The sequence below is a fragment of the Carya illinoinensis genome, chromosome 3 (assembly GCF_018687715.1).
Source record: "Carya illinoinensis cultivar Pawnee chromosome 3, C.illinoinensisPawnee_v1, whole genome shotgun sequence".
Taxonomy (NCBI): domain Eukaryota; kingdom Viridiplantae; phylum Streptophyta; class Magnoliopsida; order Fagales; family Juglandaceae; genus Carya; species Carya illinoinensis.
Window position 1 is genome coordinate 12639568 of NC_056754.1, and position 27016 is coordinate 12666583.

Consider the following 27016-nt stretch of genomic DNA (forward strand, 5'->3'; position numbering starts at 1 on the left):
TGGCCTCTATTGATTTGTCACAATGAGGTGCAAAAGATCCACAGACGTAATGGCCCTTTGAGAATGCAGCATGATCATTTGAATGTTAAAAATGAGGAAACTCTATCTACATGATGCCACATCTTCTGAAAAAGGATCTATCCCTACCATAAACAAACTTGAGCCTCATATTCCCAAAGATCTTACCAGCAAGGAGTCAACCAACCCTCCTTACTCATGAGCACACTCCTATAAACGAAAAAGAAACACCATTCTATTAAATTGAAGAACCCAATCTATGTATGAAGCTTTTCTATTTGATTATGTGCTATTAGCCCCACAAAACTGTTTCAGATTCCCTCATTCATTATAAAATAGGATATCTGATTGCGTTTACAAATCCTATCATGCTAGCTCTCTTTTTCCTATGTGTAGTATTGGATGAAAAAAGAGGATCCACGCATGTCAAAAAGATGAAAGACGACCAAAGCAAAATCACATCCTAACAATGTTTACCAGTACTGGAGTTTGTGTTTGGCATCCTGAAATCAGTATAAACCACCACTTCTGTTTGTTTAATCAAGGATGTATACTTGCATTTATAAATTTGCTACTCGTGTCACAAAATTTGGGATCGCTACCCACCCCCACATGAGAATTTCTTTTTTTATTAAAAACCATCTGCCCGCCTACTTGGATTAGACAAATTGCCTACCCAAGCCTACAAGGGGACATGCAGATGGGCTGGATGCGGGAGCCTGCCAAGCAACCCTAGTTATACCTTCTAATATTGAAATGTCCAACATCTACAACTCTTGAAGAAATTTTTTGAAGAGCCCAAAAACCTACTGCAATCTATATTGCAAAGCAATCGTCAATGTGGCAATTTCCGTCTCCTACTCAAAAAGGGGAAGATATATATATGCTAACATTGCACATTGTGCTTGATAATTAGTGCTACACTAAAACATTACACTAAAAAATAGTGATTTGAAGATAATTACTAATCAATAAACTCTTAAATAGTAGGGATAATAAGAAATTGATATCCATCAACCCTTGAATTTATTATAACAAAAAAATAATATATTGCTGGATGATCTAGTACTATTGGTTGATAGGTAATAGACACACACCATATTAGAGTAGTGCAATCGATGGAAACAGGATTATAGTGCAATACCTAACATAATTTTCCAGAAAATACAATTTACAACTTGTCTTCAATGGATACCAATTCTTAAATGACAGTACTCACCAACACTAGAAAATGAAAGCCATGTCATACCCTACAAGATGACAATATACATACATATATATATATATATATATAATTACATCTCAAGTGTTTTTTGTTCTCCGATTAAGAAGAAATTGGTAAAAAATGGCCATGATCACCACTATCCACACATGATGTTAACGTTGTTGATGTGGAACCAACCCATTGCTCATACATTTCAGTTTTAACATTTTCAATCTCTTCATATTTTTGCTGGTCAAGGTTAGAAATGCCTTTTCTCATTGTTTGAACGGCCACCAACTCCATTGAAACTTCTTTCATCGTAGGTCTTTTCTTTCCGCTTAAGTTTAAGCACCTTTTTGCAAGATTGCAACCACAACGACCTCTTTTTCACCTTCTTTCAAAACTCTATCATCAAGAATATCGAACAAACTGTTTTCTTCCATTGAACGAATGAAAAATGAGGCTAAACCTTTGGTATCTTCTGTTCTTATTGAAGAGATTGCTTTTTCTCCCGTTAATAGCTCAACGAGGACAACGCCAAAACTATAAACATCTCTTTTTTCTGTAAATTGACTAGTTTGAAAATACTCAGGATCCAAGTATCCAAAAAGACCTTGTACTTGTGTGGTCAGATGGGTTTGATCAATTGCAATAGATCTTGAAGTCCCAAAGTTTGTTACTTTAGCCCTATACTTTTCATCTAAAAGTATGTTTGTAGACTTGATATCTTGATGGTAAATGGGTGATGAAGCTGCTGAGTGCAAGTAGAAGAGAGCTCCGACGATATCTGTGGCAATTTGTAAGCGCATATCCCATGTTGGGGAAAACTCCTCATTTTGGTTATTTAGATATTGGGAAAGGGTTCCATTAGGAATGAACTCATAAACGAGTAGAGGAACTTCTGTCTCCAAACAACAACCAAGTAGTTTAACCACATTTCTGTGGTTAATTCGTGAAAGAATAACAACTTCATTAATGAATTCTTCAAGCTTTCTTTCATCAATTATCTTGGACTTTTTTATGGCAACAACGCTTCCATCTGGTAGCATGCCTTTGTAAACCGTACCTTGTCCTCCCTGGCCCAGCATTCTGTTTTCATTAAACCGATCAGTGGCCTTTTCCAACTCCTTTGAATCAAACAATTTAGTGGTCTGAACATTGATTTCATTCGAAGATAATTGTTGTCATAACAAAAGTCCACCATTCCTCTTAAAGAACTTCTCTTTTTGCTTAATCATCTTTCTTTTATTTAATACTATGTAGGACCACCATCCACCACTAAGCATTACTACTAGCCCAAGGCTTGTACTAATTCCTGCCCAACTCAATGAAATAGTGAAAAAGATTACACTCAATTAAATGGGAGAAAGATGACTCACAGAAAATGTATTAGGGCTCAAGAAGTCGTGTATGCATGCAAGTAATATTGTCGATTATGCTCGAATAATCAGCAGACTTAATTATCTTTCAAATATATATTTTTCTAAGGAAATTGATCTTCTGTAGTATTTCTTATTTAGGCAAATGAGAATTATAAATATAAGTTGTTGGTCTTTTTCAAAAATTTAAGAGGGTCTTTCACTACTGCATGATGCATATATGGGACCGAGTCAAGTGGGCGAAGGAACTGGAAAGCTCCGGCCAGCTCTAATTGGTTGGAAGGATGGGAACGGCCTTTCACTACCGCATGATGCTATAGATCATTTGGCTGAAAGTAGAAAAGAATTTCAATGCTAAAGTATACACTATGTTAGAAATGATATGCCGTAAGCTATAAATATTAATAGTGGTTTATATATATAATACTATATAAATTAATTCCTATGAACTGGGATACAGTTATAAGACCCCACTAGGGCTGCAACCCGACCCTGTGAAACCGGGTTTGAACCCGACCCAGCCCAAATGAACCCGTTGAAGGCGCCAAACTGACTCAACCAAATCCGAATAAAATAGACTCGGGTCGAACCCGTGTGACCCGTCCTTTACGCAAAATTATTAAAAAAAAAAAAAAAACACAAACAGACAACTTTAGGCACATCGATTCATCTCAGATCTGAGGAAAAATGACTATCAATATCTCAATCTCAAATTCTTCTCAATCTCAAGAAAAAATCCCAAAAAACAAAACATGAAAAGAGTAAAATTTGGCAGAATTCATTCGGAGATGCAGTCATTTGCGACTCTGCAAAAACTCGATGCAGTCATCTACAGAAGCCGTCTCCAGAAACTCGATGCAGTTGTCGAATCGTCGATGGCTTCGCTGTGGTGAGTCATTCGGAATCTCGGATAGCACCTCTTTTTATTTTACCGATGGGAGAAAAATAAAAGAGAAAAAAATGAGATTTCTCGGGAAACAAACAGAGAGAGAGAGAGAGAGATACGGGAACCTCCGATCAATCTTCCCAGAGCTGTATCTCGCCATCCTCGTTGTTCCCCATCCTGTACGACGCTGTCCACAACCCATTTCAGCCATCTTCGATCACACTCTCCGATTACACTTCTTCTTCGATTTGCTTTCGGAGAATGGTGAAAATGTTGAAATTATTGAGGCAATCATCTCGGCAGCTAGGGTTTCATACGCACGCTATTTATAGTCGGACGGGTTGACACCAACCTAAACAACCCGTAATTTAGTTGGGTTGGAAACCGAGCAGATAAGGGACCGATCAAATACGGGTCGGGTCGGATTATTTGAAACGGGTTGATCGGATTTTCGGATCATCTGCACAGGCCTAGACCCCACAGTATTTTCACAACGTGTTTCATTACCACAATTGTTATGATCTGAGTTTGCACATTCATCAATATCTGAAATTGGAGTTACAAACACATGAATCAGCAGTATAAAACATATATGTGCACATAATTAACATATATGTGTGTTAAAATCAGAGAATATATATATATGTAAAATATATATATTTTACACTCACCATCTTTATAGTAAAAGTAAAAACCGTATTTTCCTCGTAAGAGAGAAATAAATGAAAAATATACTACTCGCACATCCTAAAACAGTTCATTTCTTATGACTCCACTCGGGGGATTTGTTTCGCCATTAATGATTTATTTATTTATTTTTAAAGAAGACTACCAAAAACAGTACTTTCGATTATATATATAATAATTTCTCCCTTTTGCTAAAAAAATCTCAATAAAGGGGAAGGGGAGGGGTGACTATCCGGGGATCTATATTTCATCAATCCTACTGGTCTTTAGAATTGGACCAACATTTTAAACACAATAAAAATAATATTTTATAAAAATAAATTTATTAATTGATGTAGTTTTATATGAAACGTTGAATGTATTTTATTATAAAAAAGAAATTTATAATTTAAGATATTATATCTAATCACATCAATTTCTAAATTTATTTTGATAGAATCTCTTTATTTCTAAATTATTTCTCAAGGTATTATAAATATATATGAGAAGTTTACCTTGACATCCTTTATGAAGATACGGATCTCCACTGAAGCCGTGATAGCACGAACATGTGTAAGTAGGGCCTCGATTAAAAGAAGGATAACCGCTGCTGACACATCTAATTAATTAATGAATCCGAGTGTCTATTTGGAAGCGAAGTTTTTGAAGGATTATCAATCCCCCATTCCAGTACCACTGGCAGTGGGAAGTACGCATTTAGAGTCGGAATTTTGAATTTCTTCCCAAGCCACGAATTTTTTCTACCAAGAATGCATACCTGCATTCTCCAACCACCTCCTCGGAATGAGCTCTTGGCTCTGTTTTTGAAGTGAATGAATGGACATCTGTGGTGATTGATGTCACGCAGCAGTCAGTGTCCCATAAACTTATAATTTTTCCATTTCTTGATGATATTCTTTGGTGATCGCAAGGGGACTGGCACACTGCACCGGGTGAGACTTTCTCATCTTCAGACCACATTGAGGCAGAGTTGTTGCAACCCATGGCAACGTAAGAGTTGTAAATGCTGGAGAAGTCAAAAGGACTTCCTGCTAACTCTTTTTTTAATATGGTGCTTGCATTATCAGTACAACTCGTAAATACCGGATAGTTGACCCAAACTAGGTTAACATCTAATAGAATGATCTTTAGCACCTCCAGGTTGAACAGCCTTAAGAAAGGTTTGGGTTTACCGTTGAAAGTATCACTTTCATTACATACGATTTCAAGCCATTTGAAAATATAGCAACCAGCACCAATTCCAAATGGGTACGGAATTTTAACATTAGTCCCACATTCTTCTAGACATGATGGACTTTTGGTTATATTTGCTGCTTGTGCGAATGCATAGGCTGAGCATGATAAGATAATTATCTGAAACACCAATCGCAGTAGTACTGCTTCCATCTCTCTATCTCTGTGTGTGTGTGTGTGTGATGATGATGACGATTGACGAAGAAGGAATGGGAGTGTGGAAGAAGAATGGGATTGTGGCGAAGCAGGTAGCAAACCCACCAAGGCCCCGGTTTTTATAATGAGATTCGCGTTCTTAATCGAGATGTTTCTATGGAATTTGCCTAAAAGAAGACTGTTACAATCCATGAAATTATTGTACTTGGATCAAAGTAGCTTTTCAACTTGCCGGTCACTACTTTTTCTCTTCTTCCACTTTAATCACACTCGAGTAGGGTAAAAGGTTTTGATTTTTGAATAATTCCCCCACAAAAAGCAGTTGAATAATGTCCTAAACTTTAGAACAATAAATTAAAGTTAGCTAGCTGTTGCTTTTAGCTTTTATAAAATCATGTAATCTAATTAAATTCGTTCAAACATTTTAAATTAGAAACATTACATACATTTTTCAAACATATCGCTATATATATATTTATGTCATATTATATATTATATAATATATGATACAACGAAGATCCAATTAAATTTAAAATAAAAGAATTAATTTTAATAACAAATAAAATAATTATTAAATTAAAATATAAAAATACGGAATATCGCACATTTAATTAAAACACTTACAATTAATTAGTATTGCCATAATATTGACTATGTCAACCACATGTGGCACATGAGATAATAACCATATATAACATGGAGAGAGCGAGAGAGTCTCGAATACAAAGCAGACAGAAAATTCATCAATCAAACGAGATTCGATGAGAAAATCAATTAGCTTCTAACAACCAAACATACTTATTATTTTATTAAAAAAAGTTTCCAACTACCAAACAGAGCATGCATTATTACTACTGAGGTCACAGCCTGGTTAGATAGGATGGCTAACGAGTCATACATCACAACCTGGTTTCCTTTAGGTTAGCAGCTAGATATACTTTACTAATTCACGTGTTCCATGCACTTTGAGGGAGTGAGATGAAATGTTATGATTTTAAATAAAAATTAAAAATTAAATAAATTATTATTTTTTTAATATTATTATTATTTTAAAATTTAAAAAAATTGAATTAAGATTTGAAAAAGTTACTATTTATTATATTTTGTATAAAAATTTATAAAAATTATAATGATGAGATAAGATGAGATGGTTTTTGAATACAAACAATCTCTTAAAGGGCATTTCTTGTAATTATTTTTACACTATACACTATACACTACACACTATACTTAATTTTCTATTATTATTATCATTATTTATTTTAATCTTGCTAAACTAAAATAATTTTTCTACTCTTCATCTATATATCACATATTTGGTAATAGAAAAAAAAGACTTTATCCATAAGTGTTTTATAAATTGAGGTGGTTTGATATGATATGTTGAATTATAAATTTATTTTTATTTAAAAATATATCTAACATATCATATGAAGTAAAGTCATTTTATAATTTATATTTATGAAGTCTCTTTAAAAATATATATAACAATTCTCTTAATAAAATTATAGAGATATGATATAGATCAGAAGACTACACTTTATCCCAGTCGCTTCTGATAACCTGAAACAAGTTAGAGAGAGAAGCTTCCACCACTCTCTAAAAAGAAAACTCAGAGCGTTCCAAGAGGGAGGTGAGAGCCTCGGCTCCCTCCTCCCTCCCTCCCTCCCTCCCTTCCAGTTTTACTATTTTTATTTAGTTTGTTTGCTTTGTCCACTTGTGGAATAAGATTGGTCGGTGTTGGATGCTATGAAGACGTAATGTCGTGGCTCATATGCCTAGCTCAAGATCTCGGTAGTTCATGGAGGCTCCTGCGGACGTGTATGACCCTTGGATCGGAAAGAGGAGGAGGTTCTCGATCGGTGGAGAGGTTGCTCCCGATCGGTTAGATTTAACCTGGACTGGGCAGATTTTGGGCCTAATGCATGAAAATGCTCTGTTTTCAGAGCATAAAATAGAGGAATAAATCCTCCTGCAGACGTGGCTTCCCAGTAGACAGTAGCTTCACGGTGGACATTACCGAAAGGTAACGATGACCTCTGTAGTGGCAGTTTGCGGTGTAGGTAAGGGGGGGGGGGGTGGAGTACTTTGTTTTCCTGGGTGAGGGGCGGTTGGCGGTGTTGGATGGGACAGACAGAAACGTGGACTTGCGATTGTACAGAAGTTGGTGCTTGTGCATGCAGTTCCAGTAATCTTCTTGCAGAAGCCGGTGCTTGTGCGGTGGTGTACTTGATGAGGAAAGGGAGGCGGCGGCTTATAGACTTTAAAGAAACTCTAAGAGCTCCCACTAGCAATCAGATTTGGTCCGTGTGTTTTGATGTTTAATAAGCTCATGAGTTTAGACTCAGCCCATTTGTTTTGATTTAGACTGGGCCATGTGCTTTGTATTTTTTAGGTTTCTGTTTTGTTTTATTTTATAAATAAAAAGAAATAGGATATTGGACTTGATGTCCATTACAATAGAGTCCCACTCCTCCTTTGGAGAAAGGTAGGTGTTCATCTCACTCTTCGATTGGAGGAATGTGAGTGGTTGTACTCCTCCTTCTTGGGAGGATGGAACGTGATAGTACCTCTACTCTTCGGAAGAGAGGTCGTTTAGTTCTATTTTTTAAAACAGAGTATTTTCTCTATTGATTGTTGTCAGGAAAGAGTTTATAGAAGTTTAGACAATATCCGTCATAAAGAAATTTATAAGTGGGGGGTCCTAACAAATGAGCAGTTTTGGCTGGTATCTTGGGTTTTTCTCGGTATTAATTAGTCACAGTTGTAACTTCGGTTTCATTAAATAAAATTAAGTCTGTTTAAAAAAAAAACTACACTTTGTCCCTCAAAATTATCGTTTATTTTGCAATATTACCTTAATATTATATATAAGGTACGTGGCAGGCATGCATGGATCTAATTAGCCAACGGAGATGGTGATAAATTGTGAGTTTTGTTTGAAATTGAAATAATTAATTTGAAGGTTATATTATAAAATGGATGATAGATGGAGATGGAGTCGATGATCAGAACAAATTTCCCCTGTATATATATAGCAACCTTCAAGTATTGAGACTTGAATATTATTTTATTTCAAAGTAGCTTTTGAACTTGCCGGCCGGTACTGAGTACTGGTCTTTTTCTTCATCCCCTTTTCGTTTTTTAATACTATATATAATGGAAATTTACCCAAGTCCGAAGCGATTAAAGCTGGTCGTCTTTGTTTTTTCCTACGGTCTACTTCGAAGTAGCTTTTGAAATTGCCGGCCACAACTCATGACTCGCGATCGTCCTTTATTTTATCTAATCCCCTTTGATTTGTTTTTAGTGTGAATAATGGAACTTATCCTAGTCCAAAGCGATTTTATTTTATTCTCCCAAAAGGCAATTGGGACCAAAATAGCATTCTTCTAAATTGGGGAGAAAAAAATAAAAAAAATAAAAGAACTAGTTGAGCTGGTGTATTCGGTCTACTCAGTAACCAGTTCAGTCTTGATTTTCATGTTTTGAAAACCGGTAAGAATCGAGGGATATATATTTTATATAATATAAAATATTTTTTATAGAATTTTTTATATTATATTATATATATATATATATTAGATGTTAGTAAATAAAATATAAAATTTTAATCTTAAATATGAATATTAATATTAAGTTATTAATATAAGCTTACTTTTCATATATATATATATATATATATATATATATCAAAGATAAATATATTTTTTGTATGATAAATTATAATATATATATTTTTTATAAATATATTTTTATACATGATCATATATACTCGCATAAAAAGTCTAGAACTTATAGAGACTATAATTAAATTCAATACTATACTAGTATGTGTTAATTATTATAAAATAATTTACTTATATTATAATATAAATAGACTAATTAATAGTTTGGTACATGTAAATATCATAGTTACTACCATATATAATCAGGTATAGACATAAGTAAAACACTAGTATATTAACATATAATTAGACACTATAGTATAAGTCTAATATAGAAATAAATTAAACACTAGTAAGGGGTGAAAGAAACCGAAAAACTGGTTAAACTGAGTTGAACCGGACTGCAACTAGAAAAATTGAAAGTTCTAATTTTGGTGATGAACTGGTTCTTAAATTTTCATAACCTGTTTATATTGATTTGGATCCAAAATATGTACAAAACCAAACTGGTCCCAACCGGTTACACCGATCCTACTCTAAAGTTGAACAAATGAAACATGGAGTTGAGTCAAGAATATGCCAATGTTTGAATGTCTCCTATATATACTAGGAGCGATAAAAGTTGATGCTTTTGCAAAAATGGCAAAACAACATAAATTCACGAATAACAATTATAAGCGATTCCCAATGCTTCACAAGGCCCTTCAACCACCTAACCAATCACAATTAGACAACAACAAAATTTAGATAACAATTTATTCTACCTTAGTGTTTCAAATGTCATCCTAGGATTTTACTTACAACATGGAAGGACAAATTTTAGGATGATTGTACATGTCGTCTAAGAGATAATGTGAGTGTGCATGCGTGAGTGTTGAAAGGTGATGTCTGGAGGCCAAAGCATAGGGGTGACAATGACAGTGTGCTGCGACATATACGAATCTGGACATGATGAGGGAGATCTACGATTCGGAAGAATTAAAGGGTGGCAGATGTGACGTAAACAGATGGTGAAGGAATAGAATCTCGTGGCAGAGGGTAGCAGCTGGTAGTAGAGCAAAACCCAAAATGGGTGGCTTGGGCACGAGTTAGGTAGATTTTAAGGGAAACAAAGTTGAGCAGATGGGAAAGGGGCAACAGGTGGTCAGATGACCACTAAAGAGTGATAGGGAGTGATGGCCTATGATGGCGGAACCCTAGAAATGAGAAACAAAATGAGGGAGAGGATCCAAGCGAGAGAGAGAGAGAGAGAGAGAGAGAGAGAGAGAGAGAGAGAGAGAGAGAGAGAGAGAGAGAGAGAGAGAGAGAGAGAGAGAGAGAGAGAAGGGAAAAGAGGGATGGATGTCGAGATCGAAGAGCTCACTATGGGTAATGTCTGACGATGGGGTAGAGGGGTAGATGAGCTACGAGAGATAGTGGTTGATAGATCTGAAAAAGAGAAGTAATGATGACTAGTGTGGATGAGGGTTGGCTGAGATCCATGGCAGTTCTACTTGTCCTTAAGGTCAGATGATAGAGGATGGTGGTGGCAATGCCAAATCTAATGTGAGAGAGAGAGAGAGAGAGAGAGAGAGAGAGAGAGAGGGCCAAGAAATCGAAGAGGGGGACGGAAGAGCTCAATGATGATGGAAGGTGGTGAGACGTGGATGGTCGCGGCGATAGTAAGGGATGTACAATGGAAACGTGGTGTTTGGGCTAGCGGTCGAGACCCATAGAGGAAGAAAGAGAGGGAGGGGATGTAGAGATGGAGCAGAAGAGCTAGTGATGAGGAAGAGCTATGGTGGTTGGACAATGGCAGAGGCGGTGGTGACAAGGTCATAGTGGCAGGAAGAAGAAAATGGGAGAGAAGGGGATTTGGGGGTCGTGCGGTGTAGAAGAAGGGAAGGCAGGGAAGGTGGGGGGAAGAGGGAGAAGAAAGGAACAGAAAAGGAAGTTAGGGTTTTCTAACCTTAGGCTAAAACGACATAGTTTTGGTGGAAGGTTTGGGCTTTTCTTACAAGCTTATGGACTCACATACAGGCTGGGCCATAACCTTGTCCCCACTCACACTCAAAAGAACCCACTTAATCCATGTATTTAGACTCCACCCACTAAAATGACTTGCATTTCCATACTTGGGCTTCACATGGGCTGGGCTTTACAGAAAGATAAAAATGAAAAATAGAACACACACATAAATATATATACACATTCATCCAAAAATAATTAATTTCACTACCGAGTTATTTTCCTTCTTTATTTTTTCTAGAAAATGCTTTCGATTATATATATTAAATTATATTTTTATTTTTTTTAAATCTAAATAAAGGGGGAGGGGGCCTTAGGCCAGATCGAGGTGTGACTAACCTATGGCCTATATATGCATAAATCCTACAACTCTTTAGAATTGGGCTGCCAGTTTTAAATATAAACAAACATACAATGATGACTCAACTCAACTATGAGCATCTTAATTAGAAGGTAGAAAAATGATATTTGCAGTCTTTGTGGATCTCACTCTTTTTTATTATTACTTTTTTAATAGTGGATTTTAATTTTTTTCAAAAGGATTGTGTGGTGCCTATCCAATCTATAAATATATCTAGCATTACTAAAAATGATAATCTACCACAAAAAACTAGCTTTGACATCAAATTGTTTGTCATTGAGGTGGGTATAGGAAGCAAATTTTTTGAAGCACTATATATCAATCCTCCAATCCAATTAAATAACACTGGAAAGGATATATTTCGGTTGAATTTATTCTCAAACCACCACCGATATATCAAGAATGCATACCTACATTCTCCGCCAGCTACTATGTCCTAGGACTGATTTCTTGGCCCTATTTTGTATGAAGTGTATGAATGCATATGATTTGAGGAGATTGGGGTTTGGAAGTACTAGTCAGTATGCTTGAAACTAGTTGATCCCTTTATTGATCTATTTTTGTGATCACAAGGGGACTGGCACACTGCACCAATTGAGACAACTTTCTCATCTTTGGACCACATAGAGGCAGAGTTGTTGAAACCCATGGCAACGAAATAGTTATCACTACTAGAGAAGACAAAAGGACTTCTTACTAACTTCACCACATTATTTGTGTTTTTTGGAGCATTATTTGTGAAGCTGCAATGCCCAAGTTCTCATGTTTTTATAAGGAAGTTGCCTAAGAGGCCATAGAAATTGCCAAGTAAAGAAATTGATCGACTAAATCAAGTCATGTAATGGCCTTAATTGATTTGTCACAATGAGGTGCGAAAGATCCATAGATGTAATGGCCATTTAAGAATGCAGAATGATCATTTAAATGTTAAAAAAGAGTAAAATCTATCTACATGATGCCACATCTTTTGAACAAAGGATCTATCCTTGCCATAAACAAACTCAAGCTTTATATTTCGAAGATCTTACCAGCAAGGAGTCAACCAACCCTCCTCACTCATGAGCACACTCCTATAAATGAAAAAGAAACACCATTCTGATAAATTGAAGAACCCAATCTATGTATGAAGTTTCTCTATTTGATTATGCGCTATCACCTCGGCAAAACCGTTTCAGATTCCCTCATTCATTATAAAATAGGGCATCCGATTGCATTTACAAATCCCATCATGCTAGCTCTCTTTTTCCTATGTGTAGTGCCAAATGAAGAAAGAGGATCCACACATGTCAAAAAGATGAAAGATGACCAAAGCAAAATGACATCCTACCAACATTTACCAGTACTGTTTAGTAACACCACTTTTATTTGTTTAATCAAGGATGCATACTTTCATTTATTAATTTTCTACTCGTGTCACAAAATTTGGGATCACTACCCACTCCCACATCAGAATATCCTTTCTATTAGAAAGCCTGTCTGCTCATTTGCTTGGACCGGACAAATCGCCCCCCCAGGCCCATGAGGGGATAGGCGAATGGATCGGATGTGGGAGCTTGCCAAGCTAGTTATGCCTTCTAATGTTGAAATGTCCAACATCTGTAGGTTAAACTCTTGAAGAAATGTTTTGAAGAGCCCAAAAACCTACTACAATGTATATTGCAAAGCAATTGTCAATGTGGCAATTTCCATCTCCTAGTTCGAAAGGGGAAGATATATACGCTAACATTGCACATTGTACTTGATAATTAATGCTAGAGTAAAAAATAGTGATTTGAAGATAATTATTAATCAATAAACTCTTAAATGGAAGGGATAATAAGAAATTTCTATCCATTAACCCTTGAATTTACTATAACAAAAAAATAAAATATGGCTGGACGATCTAGTACTAGTTTTTTTAATAATAAAATAAAAAGAAAAAAGAAAAAAAGAGGACGGTATTCCAATTTTATTGATAATCTTTACTTATGGTGGAGGAAAACCGTAGTTATAACCTGACACTTGGGGGTTACAAATAAGCATAAAAACCAAAACTCAGGAATAAAAAACCTAAGACCCAACCATAATATCCAATTACAGACAGATCAAAAGAGGAAAAGGAAAAACAATCTTTAAAAACCGACTTGCAAAAAAGCTCATACATAAGTGGTAAAAAAAAAAAAAAAAAAAAAAAAGGAAAAGGACAAGCAAGAGAAAATACCTCATTTCGATAATCTCAAATAAGGAAAGCCAATTCTATCCATTCAAAGAAGACCGTGCAACTGGCTAGGCAAAGCATCCCTCTCATCAATCCAATTCATAGTAAGACCTACAGCTCCTTGCTTAGCAAGGAAATTAGTCATAGTATTACCTTGATGAAAAACATGGGTCAATCTATCATCTAGGCAATCAAGGCACACAGGGAGCTCATCCTGAAAATCCTCAAGATACCAAATATTACAATTACCCCCTATAACGCAATTGACTAGAAGTTGGGAGTCAATCTCGCTACGAACCTGAGAAAAACCATATCGACCGCACCTCCTAATACCTTCCAATAAGCCTCTCAATTTAGCATAATTATTTAAACCCTGACCTAAAGCCACGGAATAAGCGATACACACCTGACTACTACCATCTTGAATAACACCCCCAGCACTACCTGGTCCCGAATTACCCAAATTACTACCATCAATATTAAGTTTCACCCAGCCCTACTGAGGCCGAAGCCACTTCACCGTCCCCTTTTTTAGTTGAGGAGGAAGGATCGGGATATCTAACCTCCTTAAGATATCAACATCCTGCTTAGGAAGTCTCAAAGATTTCATAGACACTTGCATAATATGACAAATCCAAAATTAATCGAATTAGCCATATCAGCATTCCCATCAAACCTAGCTTTGCAACGTCTATCCATAACTTACAACAAGATACTATGGATGGAATAAGGCCAAAAATGGTCCAAATATGAGAAGAATGGCGAGCACAATGAAACCAAAAATTGACTTGCTCCTGTCATGTATGAAAAGAACCCATGCGCACACCTAAATGGACCGCAGCCAGGCGCCAAACTTGTCTCGCAAAATTTCTAGTACATAAAATATTATTAAGATCCTCAAGATGATCCAAGGAGCAAAAATTACATTTAGAATATGATCTAGTGTCGGTTGATAGGTAATACACACACACACACCACATTAGAGTACTGCAATCGATGGAAATAGGATTATAGTGCAATACCTAACATAATTTACCAGAAAATACAATTTACAACTTGTCTTCAATGGATAGCAATTCTTAAAAGACAATACTCACCAACACTAGAAAATGAAAGCCATGCAGTACCCTACAAGATGAAAATATATACATAAATATAATTACAACACAAGTTTTTTTTTGTACCCCGATTAAGAAGAAATTGGGAAAAGATGGCCATGATCACCACTATCCACACATGATGTTAATGTTGTTGATGTAGAACCAACCCATTGCTCGTACATTTCAGTCCTAACATTTTCAAACTCTTCATATTTTTGCTGGTGAAGGTTAGAAATGCCTTTTCTCAACGTTTGAATGGCCGCCAACTCCATTGAAACTTCTTTCATCGTAGGTCTTTTCTTTCCGCTCAAGTTCAAGCACCTTTTCGCAAGATTTGCAACCACAACGACCTCTTTTTCACCTTCTTTCAAAACTCGATCATCAAGAATATCAAACAAATTGTTTTCTTCCATTGAACGAATGAAAAACGAGGCTAAACCTTTGGTATCTTCTGTTCTTATTGAAGAGATTGCTTTTTCTCCAGTTAATAGCTCGACGAGGACAACGCCAAAACTATAAACATCACTTTTTTCTGTAAATTGACTAGTTTGAAAATACTCAGGATCCAAGTATCCAAAAGTACCTTGAACTTGTGTGGTCAGATGGGTTTGATCAATTGCAACAGATCTTGAAGTCCCAAAGTCTGCTACTTTAGCTCTATACTTTTCATCTAAAAGTATGTTTGTAGACTTGATATCTCGATGGTAAATGGGTGATGAAGCTGCTGAGTGCAAATAGAAGAGAGCTCCGGCGATATCTGTGGCAATTTGTAAGCGCATCTCCCATGTTGGGGGAAACTGCTCATTTTGGTTATTGAGATATTGGGAAAGTGTTCCATTGGGAATGAACTCATAAACAAGTAGGGGAACTTCTGTCTCCAAACAACAACCAATTAGTTTAACCACATTTCTGTGGTTAATTCGTGAAAGAATAACAACTTCATTAATGAATTCATCAAGCTTTCTTTCATCAATTATCTTAGACTTTTTTATGGCAACAATGCTTCCATCTAGTAGCATGCCTTTGTAAACTGTACCTTGTCCTCCCTGGCCAAGCATTCTGTTTACATTAAACCGGTCAGTGGCTTTCTCCAACTCCTTTGAATCAAACAATTTTGTGGTTTGAACGTTGATTTCATTTGAAGATAATTGTTGTCGTAACAATAGTCCACCATTCCGTTTAAAGAACTTCTCCTTTTGCTTAATCATCTTTCTTTTCTTTACTGCTACGTAGGACCACCATCCACCAGTAAGCATTACTACTAGCCCAAGGCTTGTACTAATTCCTGCTCAACTCAATGAAATAGTGAAAAAGATTACACTCAATTAAATGGGAGAAAGATTACTCGCAAAAAATATTGTATTAGGGCTCAAGTAGTCGTGCATGCATGGTAATATTGTCAATTATGCTCGAATTGGCAGAATTAATTTTCTTTCAAATATATATTTTTCTAAGCAAATTGATCTTCTGTAGTATTTTTTATTTAGGCAAATGAGAATTATAAATATCAGTAGTTTGTCTTTTACAAAAATTTAAGAGGGTCTTTCACTAGTACTGCTTGATGCATGGGACCGAGTCAAGTGGGCGAAGGAACTGTAAAGTTCCCAGCTAGCTCTAATTGGTTGGAAGGATGGGAACGGCCTTTACGCCAGATCATGTGTTATAGATCAGTTGACTGAAACTAGAAAAGGATTCAATGCTAAAGTATATATATACTATGTTAGATATATATGATATGCCGTAAGCTATATATAAATATTAATCCTGGTTTATATATTATATAATACTATATTAACCAGTTTATTTGTTGGGTGACAATATTGAAGATTTAGTTACACAAAATTAAAACATCTCAGATATTATTTTATTCAATTTTCAATAAAACTTTTCATCCTATCTCATCTAAATTGCTTAATCAAACAAGATCTTAATTAGTAGTAATTATCGAACTGTTTTCAAACTGATCCCATATTAAATAAGATCGAAGACATACTTATATATAACAAGGAGAGATAGAGAGAAATTAAGAAGACATACCTATGATGATGGCATGCCTGGCACTCCTATGAACTGGGATACAGTTATAAGACCCCACAGTATTTTCACAACGTGTACCATTACCACAATTGTCATGATGTGAGTTTGCACATTCATCAATATCTGATATTGGAGTTACAAACACATGAATCAGCAGTATAAATCATATATGTGCACACAATTAATATATATGTGTGTTAAAAGCAGAGAATATATATATATATAAATATATATATATATATATATTTATATATATTACACTCATCATCTTGATAGTAAAAGTAAAAACCGTATTTTCCTCGTATAAGACAAAAATAAATGAAAAATATACTACACGCACATCCAAAAACAGTTCATTTCTTATGACTCCACTCGGGGGATTTGTTTTAACATTGAGTTTTTTTTATTTTTTCCTTAAGAATATACTACCAAAAACAGTACTTTCATATATATATATATATATATATATTAATAATTTCACCTTTTTGCTAAAAACATATAAAAGAAGAGGGAGGGGAGGAGCGACTAACCGGCAATCTATATACGCATGCATCAATCCTACTAGTCTTTAGAATTGGACCGAACTTTTAAACACAATAAAAGTAAGATCTCACAAAAAATAAATTCATAAATAAATATAGTTTTATATAATACTTTAAATCTATTTTATTATAAAAATAATTTTATAATTTTACATATCATATCAAGTAATCAATTTATAGATTTAATTTTATAGAATCTCTTTATTTCTAAAGAGAAGTTTACCTTGACATCCTTCAAGAAGATAGGGATTTCCTTTGAAGCCGCGATGGCACCAACATGTGTAAGTAGGGCTCCGATTAAAAGAAGGATAACTGCTGTTGATACAGTACTGTGATGAGTCAGAGGGTCTATTTGGAAGCAAAGTTTCTGAAGGATTATCAATCCCCCAATCCAATACCACTGGGAGTGCGAAGTATGCATTTGGGGTCGGAATTTTGAAATTTTCCCCAAGCCTCAAATTTTCTACCAAGAATGCATACCTGCATTCTCCAAGGAATGATCTTTTGGCTCTATTTTTGAAGTGAATGAATGGACATCTGTGGGGATTGATGTCATGCAGTAGTCAGTGTCCCATAAAGTACTAATTTTTCCATATCTTGATGATATTCTTCGGTGATCGCAAGGGGACCGGCACACTGCACCGGGTGAGACTTTCTCATCTTCGGACCACATCACGGCAGAGTTGTTGCAACCCATGGCAATGAAAGAGTTGTCATTGCTGGAGAAGACAAAAGGACTTCCTGCTAACTCTTCTTTGACTGTGGTGCTTGCGTTATTATTACAACTCGTAAATGCCGAATAGTTGACCCGAACTTGGCCATAACGTAATAGAATCTCTAGCACCTCCAGTTTGAACATCCTTAAGAAAGGTTTGGGTTTACCGTTGAAAGTATCACTTTCATTACATACGATTTCAAACCATTTGGAAATATAGCAACCAGCACCAATTCCAAATGGGTACGGAATTTTAACATTATTCCCACATTCTTCTGGACATGATGGACTTTTGGTTATATTTGCTGCTTGTGCGAATGCATAGACTGAGCATGATAAGAGAATTATCTGAAACCCCAATCGCAGTAGTACTGCAGCCATCTCTCTCTCTCTCTGTGATGATGATGACGAAGAAGAATGGGGGAGTGTGGTGAAGCAGGTTGCAAACCCACCCAAGGCCCCGGCTTTTATAATGAGATTCGCGTTCTTAATCGAGATGTTTCTATGGAATTTGCGTAAAAGAAGAATGTTACTATCCAAGAAATTATTGTACTTCGATCAAAGTAGCTTTTCAACTTGCCGGCCACTACTCTCTCTTCTTCCACTTTAATGACACTGCAGATTTTTGAATAATTACCCCACAAAAGTCAGTTGAATAATGTCTTTAGAACAACAAAAGCTAGCTAGCTGTTGCTTTTAGCTTTTATAAAATCATGTAATGTAATTAAATGTATCTTACATTTTAATTTTCTCTTCATGTTTTCCTATATATATATATATATATTACTTCAGTACTATTTCAGATATAGTTGATTGAGATCAGGCTGCTAGAAATTAGACTATGTCAACCGCATGTGGCACATGAGTTGATAACTATATATAAAATGGAGAGAGAGAGAGAGAGTCTCGAATACAAGCAGGCACAAAATTCATGAATCAAACGAAATTTGATGAGAAAATCAATTAGTTTCTAACAACCAAACATACTTATTATTTTATTAAAAAAAGTTTCCAACTACCAAACAGAGCATGCATTATTAGTACTGAGGTCACAACCTGGTTAGATAGGATGGCTCACAAGTCTGCTTACGTCACAACCTTGTTTCCACAGCTGGATATACTTTATTAATCTATGTATGATTTTAAATAAAAATAAAATATTAAATAAAATATTATTTTCAATATTATTATTATTTTAAAATTTTAAAAAAATTAAATTAAGATTTAAAAAAATTAAATTATTTATTATATTTTGTATATAAATTTAAAAAAATAATAATGATGAAGTGAGATGATCAGATGAGATAGTTTCTGAATACAAACAGACTAACATCCCTAAGAAAGCCTTTCTTGTCATTATTTTTACACTATATATTATACTTAATCTTCTACTTATTCTATAAACACCACATATTTGGTAAGAGAAAATATATAAAAAAAAAATATATATATATATATATATATAAATCATATGTGGTGTGTAGTGGAGGGACCATTCCAACCGGAGGGCCCTGGAGCATATAAAAAGGGCCCATAATACATTAAACACCAAGACGTCTAGAGTTTGGGCCAGCATGAACCCAAATGTCACGAAGGGATGGTTAAAATGAATTAAAACAGAGACATACATGGCGCCACCTTTAACGGAATGATAAAAACAACAAAAAGTGATAAGATTATTTAAAATTCTAAACCTTGATCTGTTTTGATAAATCCTGAATGAGATATATACGGCAAACGAGTCTATATATACAGGTAATCTTTAAGGTTTAAACGAATGATCTCTCTGAATTGACTTTAATATCGGAGTGTTTGCAGGAGGAGCTCCCTTCAAGTTTCATAAAAGAAGAACGGCTGAGCTGTGGGAGATTGGAAGTGAGACACGTCCCGAACATATAGTATAAGGATGATGAGTGAAATTTTTCCCAACCAAACAAAGAAAGTTAGGAATAAAACGTGGAGTAATTGATGTAATATTAACAAAAGAGAAAAAGGCTTTAGAAGTGTTTTATAAAAATAAATTTATAAATTGAGGCAGTTTTATGTAGTATGTCAAATTATAAATTTATTTTTATTTTAAAATAAATTTAACATATCATATGAAGTGATATCATTTTATACATAGTTACTCATTATTTAGCTAGAAATGTTCTTTCTTTATCTATTTATGATGTCATTGTAGATATGGAGGTGGTGCCTACATGTATTGGTCATCTGTTATGATGTTTTGGTTTCCATGAATGAAGTACAACTGCATTCATCTGATCATCATCTAGTCTCTTTCCACCCTGCATGCATGATGAACGTACATCATTGATTAATTAATATTGGGGGGTGGGTTGGTTGGGTAATGCATCTAGCAAAGCCAAAGCCCCCAAGGCTCCATGCAATTTTATGTAGTATGTCAAATTATAAATTTATTTTTATTTTAAAATAAATTTAACATATCATATGAAGTGATATTATTTTATACATAGTTACTCATTATTTAGCTAGAAATGTTCTTTCTTTATCTATTTATGATGTCATTGTAGATATGGAGGTGGTGCCTACATGTATTGGTCATCTGTTATGATGTTTTGGTTTCCATGAATGAAGTACAACTGCATTCATCTGATCATCATCTAGTCTCTTTCCACCCTGCAATGCAGTTTTTATAATTAAAGTTAGTATCCATGATATATGTATATGTTAATATATATATATATATATATATCTATAGCAACCTTCAATTATTGAGACTAAAGTATCCAATGAGATATATTATTTTATTTCGAAGTTGCTTTTGAACTTGCCGGCCAGTACTGTCTTTTTCTTCTCCTTTTCTTTTTTTAATATTAAAATGGAAATTTACCTCATTTTCTTTTTTTAATAATAAAATGGAAATTTATCTAAGTCCGAAAGTTGGTCGTCTTTGTTTTTTCCTACAGTCTACTTCAAAGTAGCTTTTGAACTTGCCGGTCACTACTCACTAGTCCTTCATTTTACCTCTTCCCCCTTGATTGTTTTTAGTGTGAATAATAGAGATTTATTCTATCCCCCAAAAGGCAATTGGGTCCAAAATATCATTCTTCTAAATTTGGATAAAAAATAAAAAAATAAAAAAACTAGTTGAGCCGGTGTGTTCAGTCCAGTTTGTAACTGGTTGGGTCCTATTTTCATGTTTTGAAAATCAGTAAGAACTTAACGGGATATATATTTTTGTTGTAAAATAACATTGTAAAATTGTATGACCACCTTGAGCTAGCCGTCAAATGCACAGTGCATAGTGCCAGCATAGTACTGCATAGTAACTGGCATAATAAATGACCGACATCGCACAGTATGCATAGTGCCAGCATAGTATTGCATAGTAACTGGCATAGTAAATGGCCGAGATCGCACAGTGCATAGTGCCAGCATAGTACTGCATAGTAACTGGCATAGTACATATGCACAGTACCAGCATAGTACTGCATAGTAACTGGCATAGTTCCCTTTGTACGCCTATATATATCGTTGAATTCTTTAAGAAATTCATAAGTTTCATAACTTCTCTGAGTTCTATCTCTCTCTCTCTCTCTCTCTCTCTCTCTCCTTTCGATAGTTTTATAACACGTTATCAGCACGAGAGTTCTGACGATCTTGAAGCTAATAGTCCTCTACTTCAAGTAAGTCTTTCAATATATTTTTTTGTAGTTTTCAAAATGAATATGAAATATTAAACATACTTATGTTCCTGATTTATATATGTAGAAAATGTCAAATCTTACAAAATTGGAATTCGTTGCTCTTGACATTTCTGGGAAAAATTATTTATCTTGCATCCTTGATGCTGAGATCCATCTGGATGCAATGAACCTGGGAGATACAATTAAAGAAGGAAATCAAGGGTCCCTGCAGGACCGTGCTAAGGCAATGATTTTCCTTCGGCACCATCTTCATGAAGAATTAAAAACTGAGTATCTAACGGTGAAAGATCCACTTATTTTGTGGAATGATTTAAGGGAGAGATATGAACACCAGAAAACTGTAATCCTCCCAAAAGCTCGTCATGATTGGATGCACCTGAGGTTGCAAGACTTCAAGAGTGTTAGTGAGTATAACTCTGCACTCTTTAAAATTAGCTCGCTATTGAAATTATGTGGTGAAAAAGTCACTGATGATGACTTGTTAGAGAAGACATATACTACTTTTCATGCCTCGAATGTGCTCCTGCAGCAGCAGTATCGAGAGCGAAAGTTCAAGAAATATTCTGAATTTATATCTTGCCTTCTATTAGCTGAGCAAAATAATGAGCTTTTATTAAGAAATCACCAGTCACGTCCTACTGGTTCTATATCATTTCCTGAAGTGAATGGTACTAGATTTACATCATTCCCAGAAGCGAATGGTGCATCTTTTCAAAGAAAAAGAGGGCGTGGACGTGGTAAGAAAAACTATAGAAGTGGAGGTCCTAGAAGTGACCACACTAAAAGGGAAAATAATAGATATACACCGTACCACCAGAAGTGGTTCAATTCAGAAAAGGGCAAAGGTCCTCAAAATAAATTTGTAAAGAAATATGAAGATGAATGCCATAGATGTGGTATGACTGGACATTAGTCTCGTACCTGTCGTACAGCTAAACACTTGGTTGACTTATACCAATCTTCCATAAAAGAAAAAAACAAAGAAATTTGAAACAAATTTTGCTGAACCATCATATGCTTTAAATTCTATAGATGGAGAAGATATTACAAGTCTTGATATTTCTGATTTCTTTGAGGATTCTAGTGGTAGAGTTGATAATGGAAGTGTTCCTTTTTAATTAATGTATTTCCTTTATATTATTGTAAAATATTTTTATTCTGTAATGTTTTTTTTTAGTAATGAAAGTTTTATGTATTTTGTAGAATCATGAGTCTTATTGATGAACTTTCTATCTCCGAGATGAATAATAAAGATGTATGTCTGGCTGACAGTGCTACAACTCACACAATTCTTAAGGATAAAAAATATTTTCAAAATCTAACATTGAGTAAAGCCTATGTTCATACCATCTCCGGTTCATCGAATCTAATTGAAGGCTCCGGAAGAGCTTATATTGTGTTGCCTAATGGCACCAAATTTTGCATTAATGATGCTCTATTTTCTTCACAATCCAGAAGAAATTTATTAAGTTTTAAAGATATACGTCGTAATGGTTGTCATATTGAAATCATTAACGAAGACGATAAAGAGCATCTTCTCATTACTAAAATAATTTCGAGCCAGAAGCTCGTATTAGAAAAACTGTCTGCCCTCTCATCTAGATTGTATTATACAAAAATGAGAACAATTGAATCACATGTTGTAATGCACCAGAAGTGCATTGATCCCAAAATATTTATGACTTGGCATGATCGCCTTGGACATCCGGGATCAATAATGATGAGACGAATAATTGATAATTCGTATGGGCATCCCCTAAAGAATCAGAAGATTATCTTACCCAATGAATATCCATGCTCTGCATGTTCTCAAGGTAAATTGATTATCAAACCATCTATCTCAAAGGTTGGTTTTGAATCTCCATCTTTTTTACAAAGGATTCATGGAGATATATGTGGGCCTATTCAACCATCAAGTGGACCGTTCAAATATTTTATGGTTTTAATTGATGCATCAAGTCGATGGTCACATGTTTGTTTACTTTCCACTAGAAATGCTGCATTTGCTAAACTTCTTGCACAAATAATTAAGCTACGAGCACAATTCCCTGACTATCAAATTAAAACTATTCGATTGGATAATGCAGGAGAATTTACATCTCAAGCTTTTGATCATTATTGCATGTCAATAGGAATAGATGTTGAACATCCAGTTGCCCACACACATACTCAAAATGGTTTAGCTGAATCATTGATTAAAAGGCTTCAGCTAATCGCTAGACCTTTACTCATGAAATCAAATCTTCCTATTTCTGCTTGGGGACATGCTATAATTCATGCAGCATCATTAATTCGAGTTAGACCATCAGCATATCACAAATATTCACCATTACAGCTTGCATTTGGTCAACAACCAAATATTTCTCATCTTCGTACTTTTGGATGTACTGTATATGTTCCAATTGCACCTCCACAACGTACAAAGATGGGCCCTCAACGTAGACTTGGGATATATGTTGGGTTTGATTCTCCATCTATTATCAGATACCTTGAGCCTCTTACAGGGGATATGTTTAAGGCACGTTTTGAGGATTGTCATTTTGACGAATCCATTTTTCCAACAATGGGTAATGAGAAGTCGGTGCCTGAAGCACGACAAACATTGTGTAATAAGAAGTCAGTGCCTGAAGCACGACAGGAAATTACTTGGGAAAATAAAGCTCTTTCCCAATTTGATCCTCGTACAAAAGAATGTAATCTAGAGGTTCAAAAGATTATTCATTTGCAAAGTGTTGCAAACCAATTACCGGATGCATTTACTGACACTAAAGGTGTGGTAAAATCATATATTCCTGCTGTTAATGTTCCAGCAAGGATTGCAGTCCCTGAAGGACAAGTTGCCAAAATAGCAATAGGCGAGTCTAAGATACGCCTGAAGCGTGGACGGCCTATTGGTGCTAGGACAAAATTCCTCGGAAGAGGAAAGTACAAAATGAATTTGGTACTCCTGAAGAGTCCATACCAACACAGGCCATAAGAGTAATTGATGCTCATGAAGAGAGTAAATCTCCTGAGAAAGAACCTCCTGAAGAGGTATTTCATGAAATGTCTTCCCTTGAAGAGGGACAGGTACTTGAAAATAACGAGATCTCGATACATTTCATGAATACAGGAGAAATTTTGAATAGAAATAAAACTATTGTCGACAACATATTTTCATATAAAATGGCTCTTGACATTACCAGAAGTAATGAAGAAATTGAGCCAAGAACTGTCGAAGAATGTCGACGTAGAGATGACTGGCCAAAATGGAAATCAGCTATTGAAGCTGAATTAAACTCGCTAGCAAAGCGAGAGGTCTTTGGACCAATTATACAAACACCAAAGGGTGTAATGCCCGTTGGATATAAATGGGTATTTATACGTAAACGTAATGAAAGCAATGAAATTGTGCGATATAAAGCACGACTTGTTGCACAAGGTTTCCTGCAGAAACCGGGGATTGATTATGAGGAAACATACTCTCCTGTTATGGATGCAATCACATTCAGATATTTGATTAGTTTGGCAGTTATAAAAAGATTGGATATGCAGTTGATGGATGTGGTCACCGCATATTTATATGGATCATTAGATCATGACATATATATGAAAATCCCTGAAGGATATAAAATGCCTGAAGCTTCTAATCTGAGTACATCCAGAAGTATGTATTCTATTAAGCTTAAAAGATCTTTATATGGGTTAAAACAATCCGGACGCATGTGGTATAAACGCCTTAGCGAATATCTATTAAAAGAAGGATTTGAGAATAATCCAATATGCCCATGTGTTTTTATTAAGAAATCAAACTCCGGATTTGTTATTATTGCGGTTTATGTTGATGATCTAAATCTTGTTGGAACTCCTGAAGAGATCAGAAGAACTGCTACATATTTAAAGAATGAATTTGAAATGAAAGATCTTGGCAAAACGAAATTTTGTCTCGACCTACAGCTCGAGCATTTGCCAAATGGAATTCTCATTCATCAGTCAAATTATACAAAGAAAGTCTTGAAACACTTTTACATGGACAAAGCTCATCCCCTGAGTACTCCAATGGTTGTTCGATCACTTGATGTGCAGAAGGATCCATTTCGTCCTTGTGAAGACAATGAAGAAATTCTTGGTTCTGAAATACCTTATCTCAGTGCAATTGGAGCCCTGATGTATCTTGCAAATTGCACTCGGCCTGATATTGCATTTTCAGTTAATTTACTTGCAAGATATAGTTCCGCACCAACTCGAAGACATTGGAATGACATTAAACATATCATTCGATACCTTCGAGGTACGGTTGATATGTGATTATTTTATCAATATGGTTCAAGTCCACAATTAGTTGGATATGCAGATGCAGGTTATCTTTCAGATCCACACAGAGGTAGATCTCAGACTGGATATGTATTTACTTATGGAAATTCTGCTATATCATGGAGATCTGTCAAACAAACACTATCTGCTACATCTTCAAATCACTCAGAGATCATTGCAATTCATGAAACAAGTCGAGAATGCATTTGGCTAAGATCAATGATCCAACATATTCAAGAAAAGTGTGGTCTTCCAGTGATTAATGATAGTCCAACAACTTTATACGAAGATAATGCTGCTTGTATTGCTCAAATTAGAGGAGGATATATCAAAGGTGATAGAACCAAACATATTTCACCTAAATTCTTTTATACTCATGAACTTCAAGAAAAAGGTGAAATTAAAGTCAAGCAGATACGATCAAGTGATAATCTGGCAGATTTATTCACAAAAGCATTACCAACTGCAACATTTAAGAAGATTGTGCAGAACATTGGAATGCGGAGACTTGAAGACCTTTTATCATGCACTTTTCAGGGGGAGTAACGTCTTGAAGACTTATGCTGATTGTACTCTTTTTCCTTCGCTAAGGTTTTATCCCACTGGGTTTTCCTTCGCAAGGTTTTAATGAGGCAATCTTAAAGCATTTTACGGTACACATGAATATTGTACTCTTTTTCCTTCGCCATTGGTTTTTTCCCACAGGGTTTTTCCTTGGCAAGGTTTTAACGAGGCATATTCATTATATGTGGTCATCCAAAGGGGAGTGTTGTAAAATAACATTGTAAAATTGTATGACCACCTTGAGCTAGCCGTCAAATGCACAGTGCATAGTGCCAGCATAGTACTGCATAGTAACTGG

At 35.3% G+C, this 27016-nt stretch overlaps 2 protein-coding genes and 1 pseudogene across 2 annotated transcripts; all 3 read right to left on the reverse strand.

Moving 5' to 3' along the window:
- Positions 1-1027: 1027 nt before the first annotated feature.
- LOC122303928 lies at positions 1028-5638 on the reverse strand (annotated as a pseudogene).
- A 9061-nt stretch (positions 5639-14699) lies between these two features.
- LOC122303298 (wall-associated receptor kinase-like 22) lies at positions 14700-17830 on the reverse strand. The gene is made up of 3 exons (XM_043115011.1): positions 17699-17830; positions 16934-17056; positions 14700-16181 (listed from the first exon to the last, which is right to left on the reverse strand). The coding sequence occupies exon 3, from the start codon at positions 16150-16152 to the stop codon at positions 14986-14988; it is 1167 nt and encodes a 388-aa protein (XP_042970945.1). The 5' UTR covers positions 16153-16181; positions 16934-17056; positions 17699-17830; the 3' UTR covers positions 14700-14985.
- A 108-nt stretch (positions 17831-17938) lies between these two features.
- Positions 17939-18653, reverse strand: LOC122303299 (wall-associated receptor kinase-like 10). The gene has a single exon (XM_043115012.1). It carries the CDS (start codon positions 18569-18571, stop codon positions 17939-17941), a length of 633 nt encoding a protein of 210 aa, XP_042970946.1. The 5' UTR covers positions 18572-18653.
- Positions 18654-27016: the final 8363 nt, after the last annotated feature.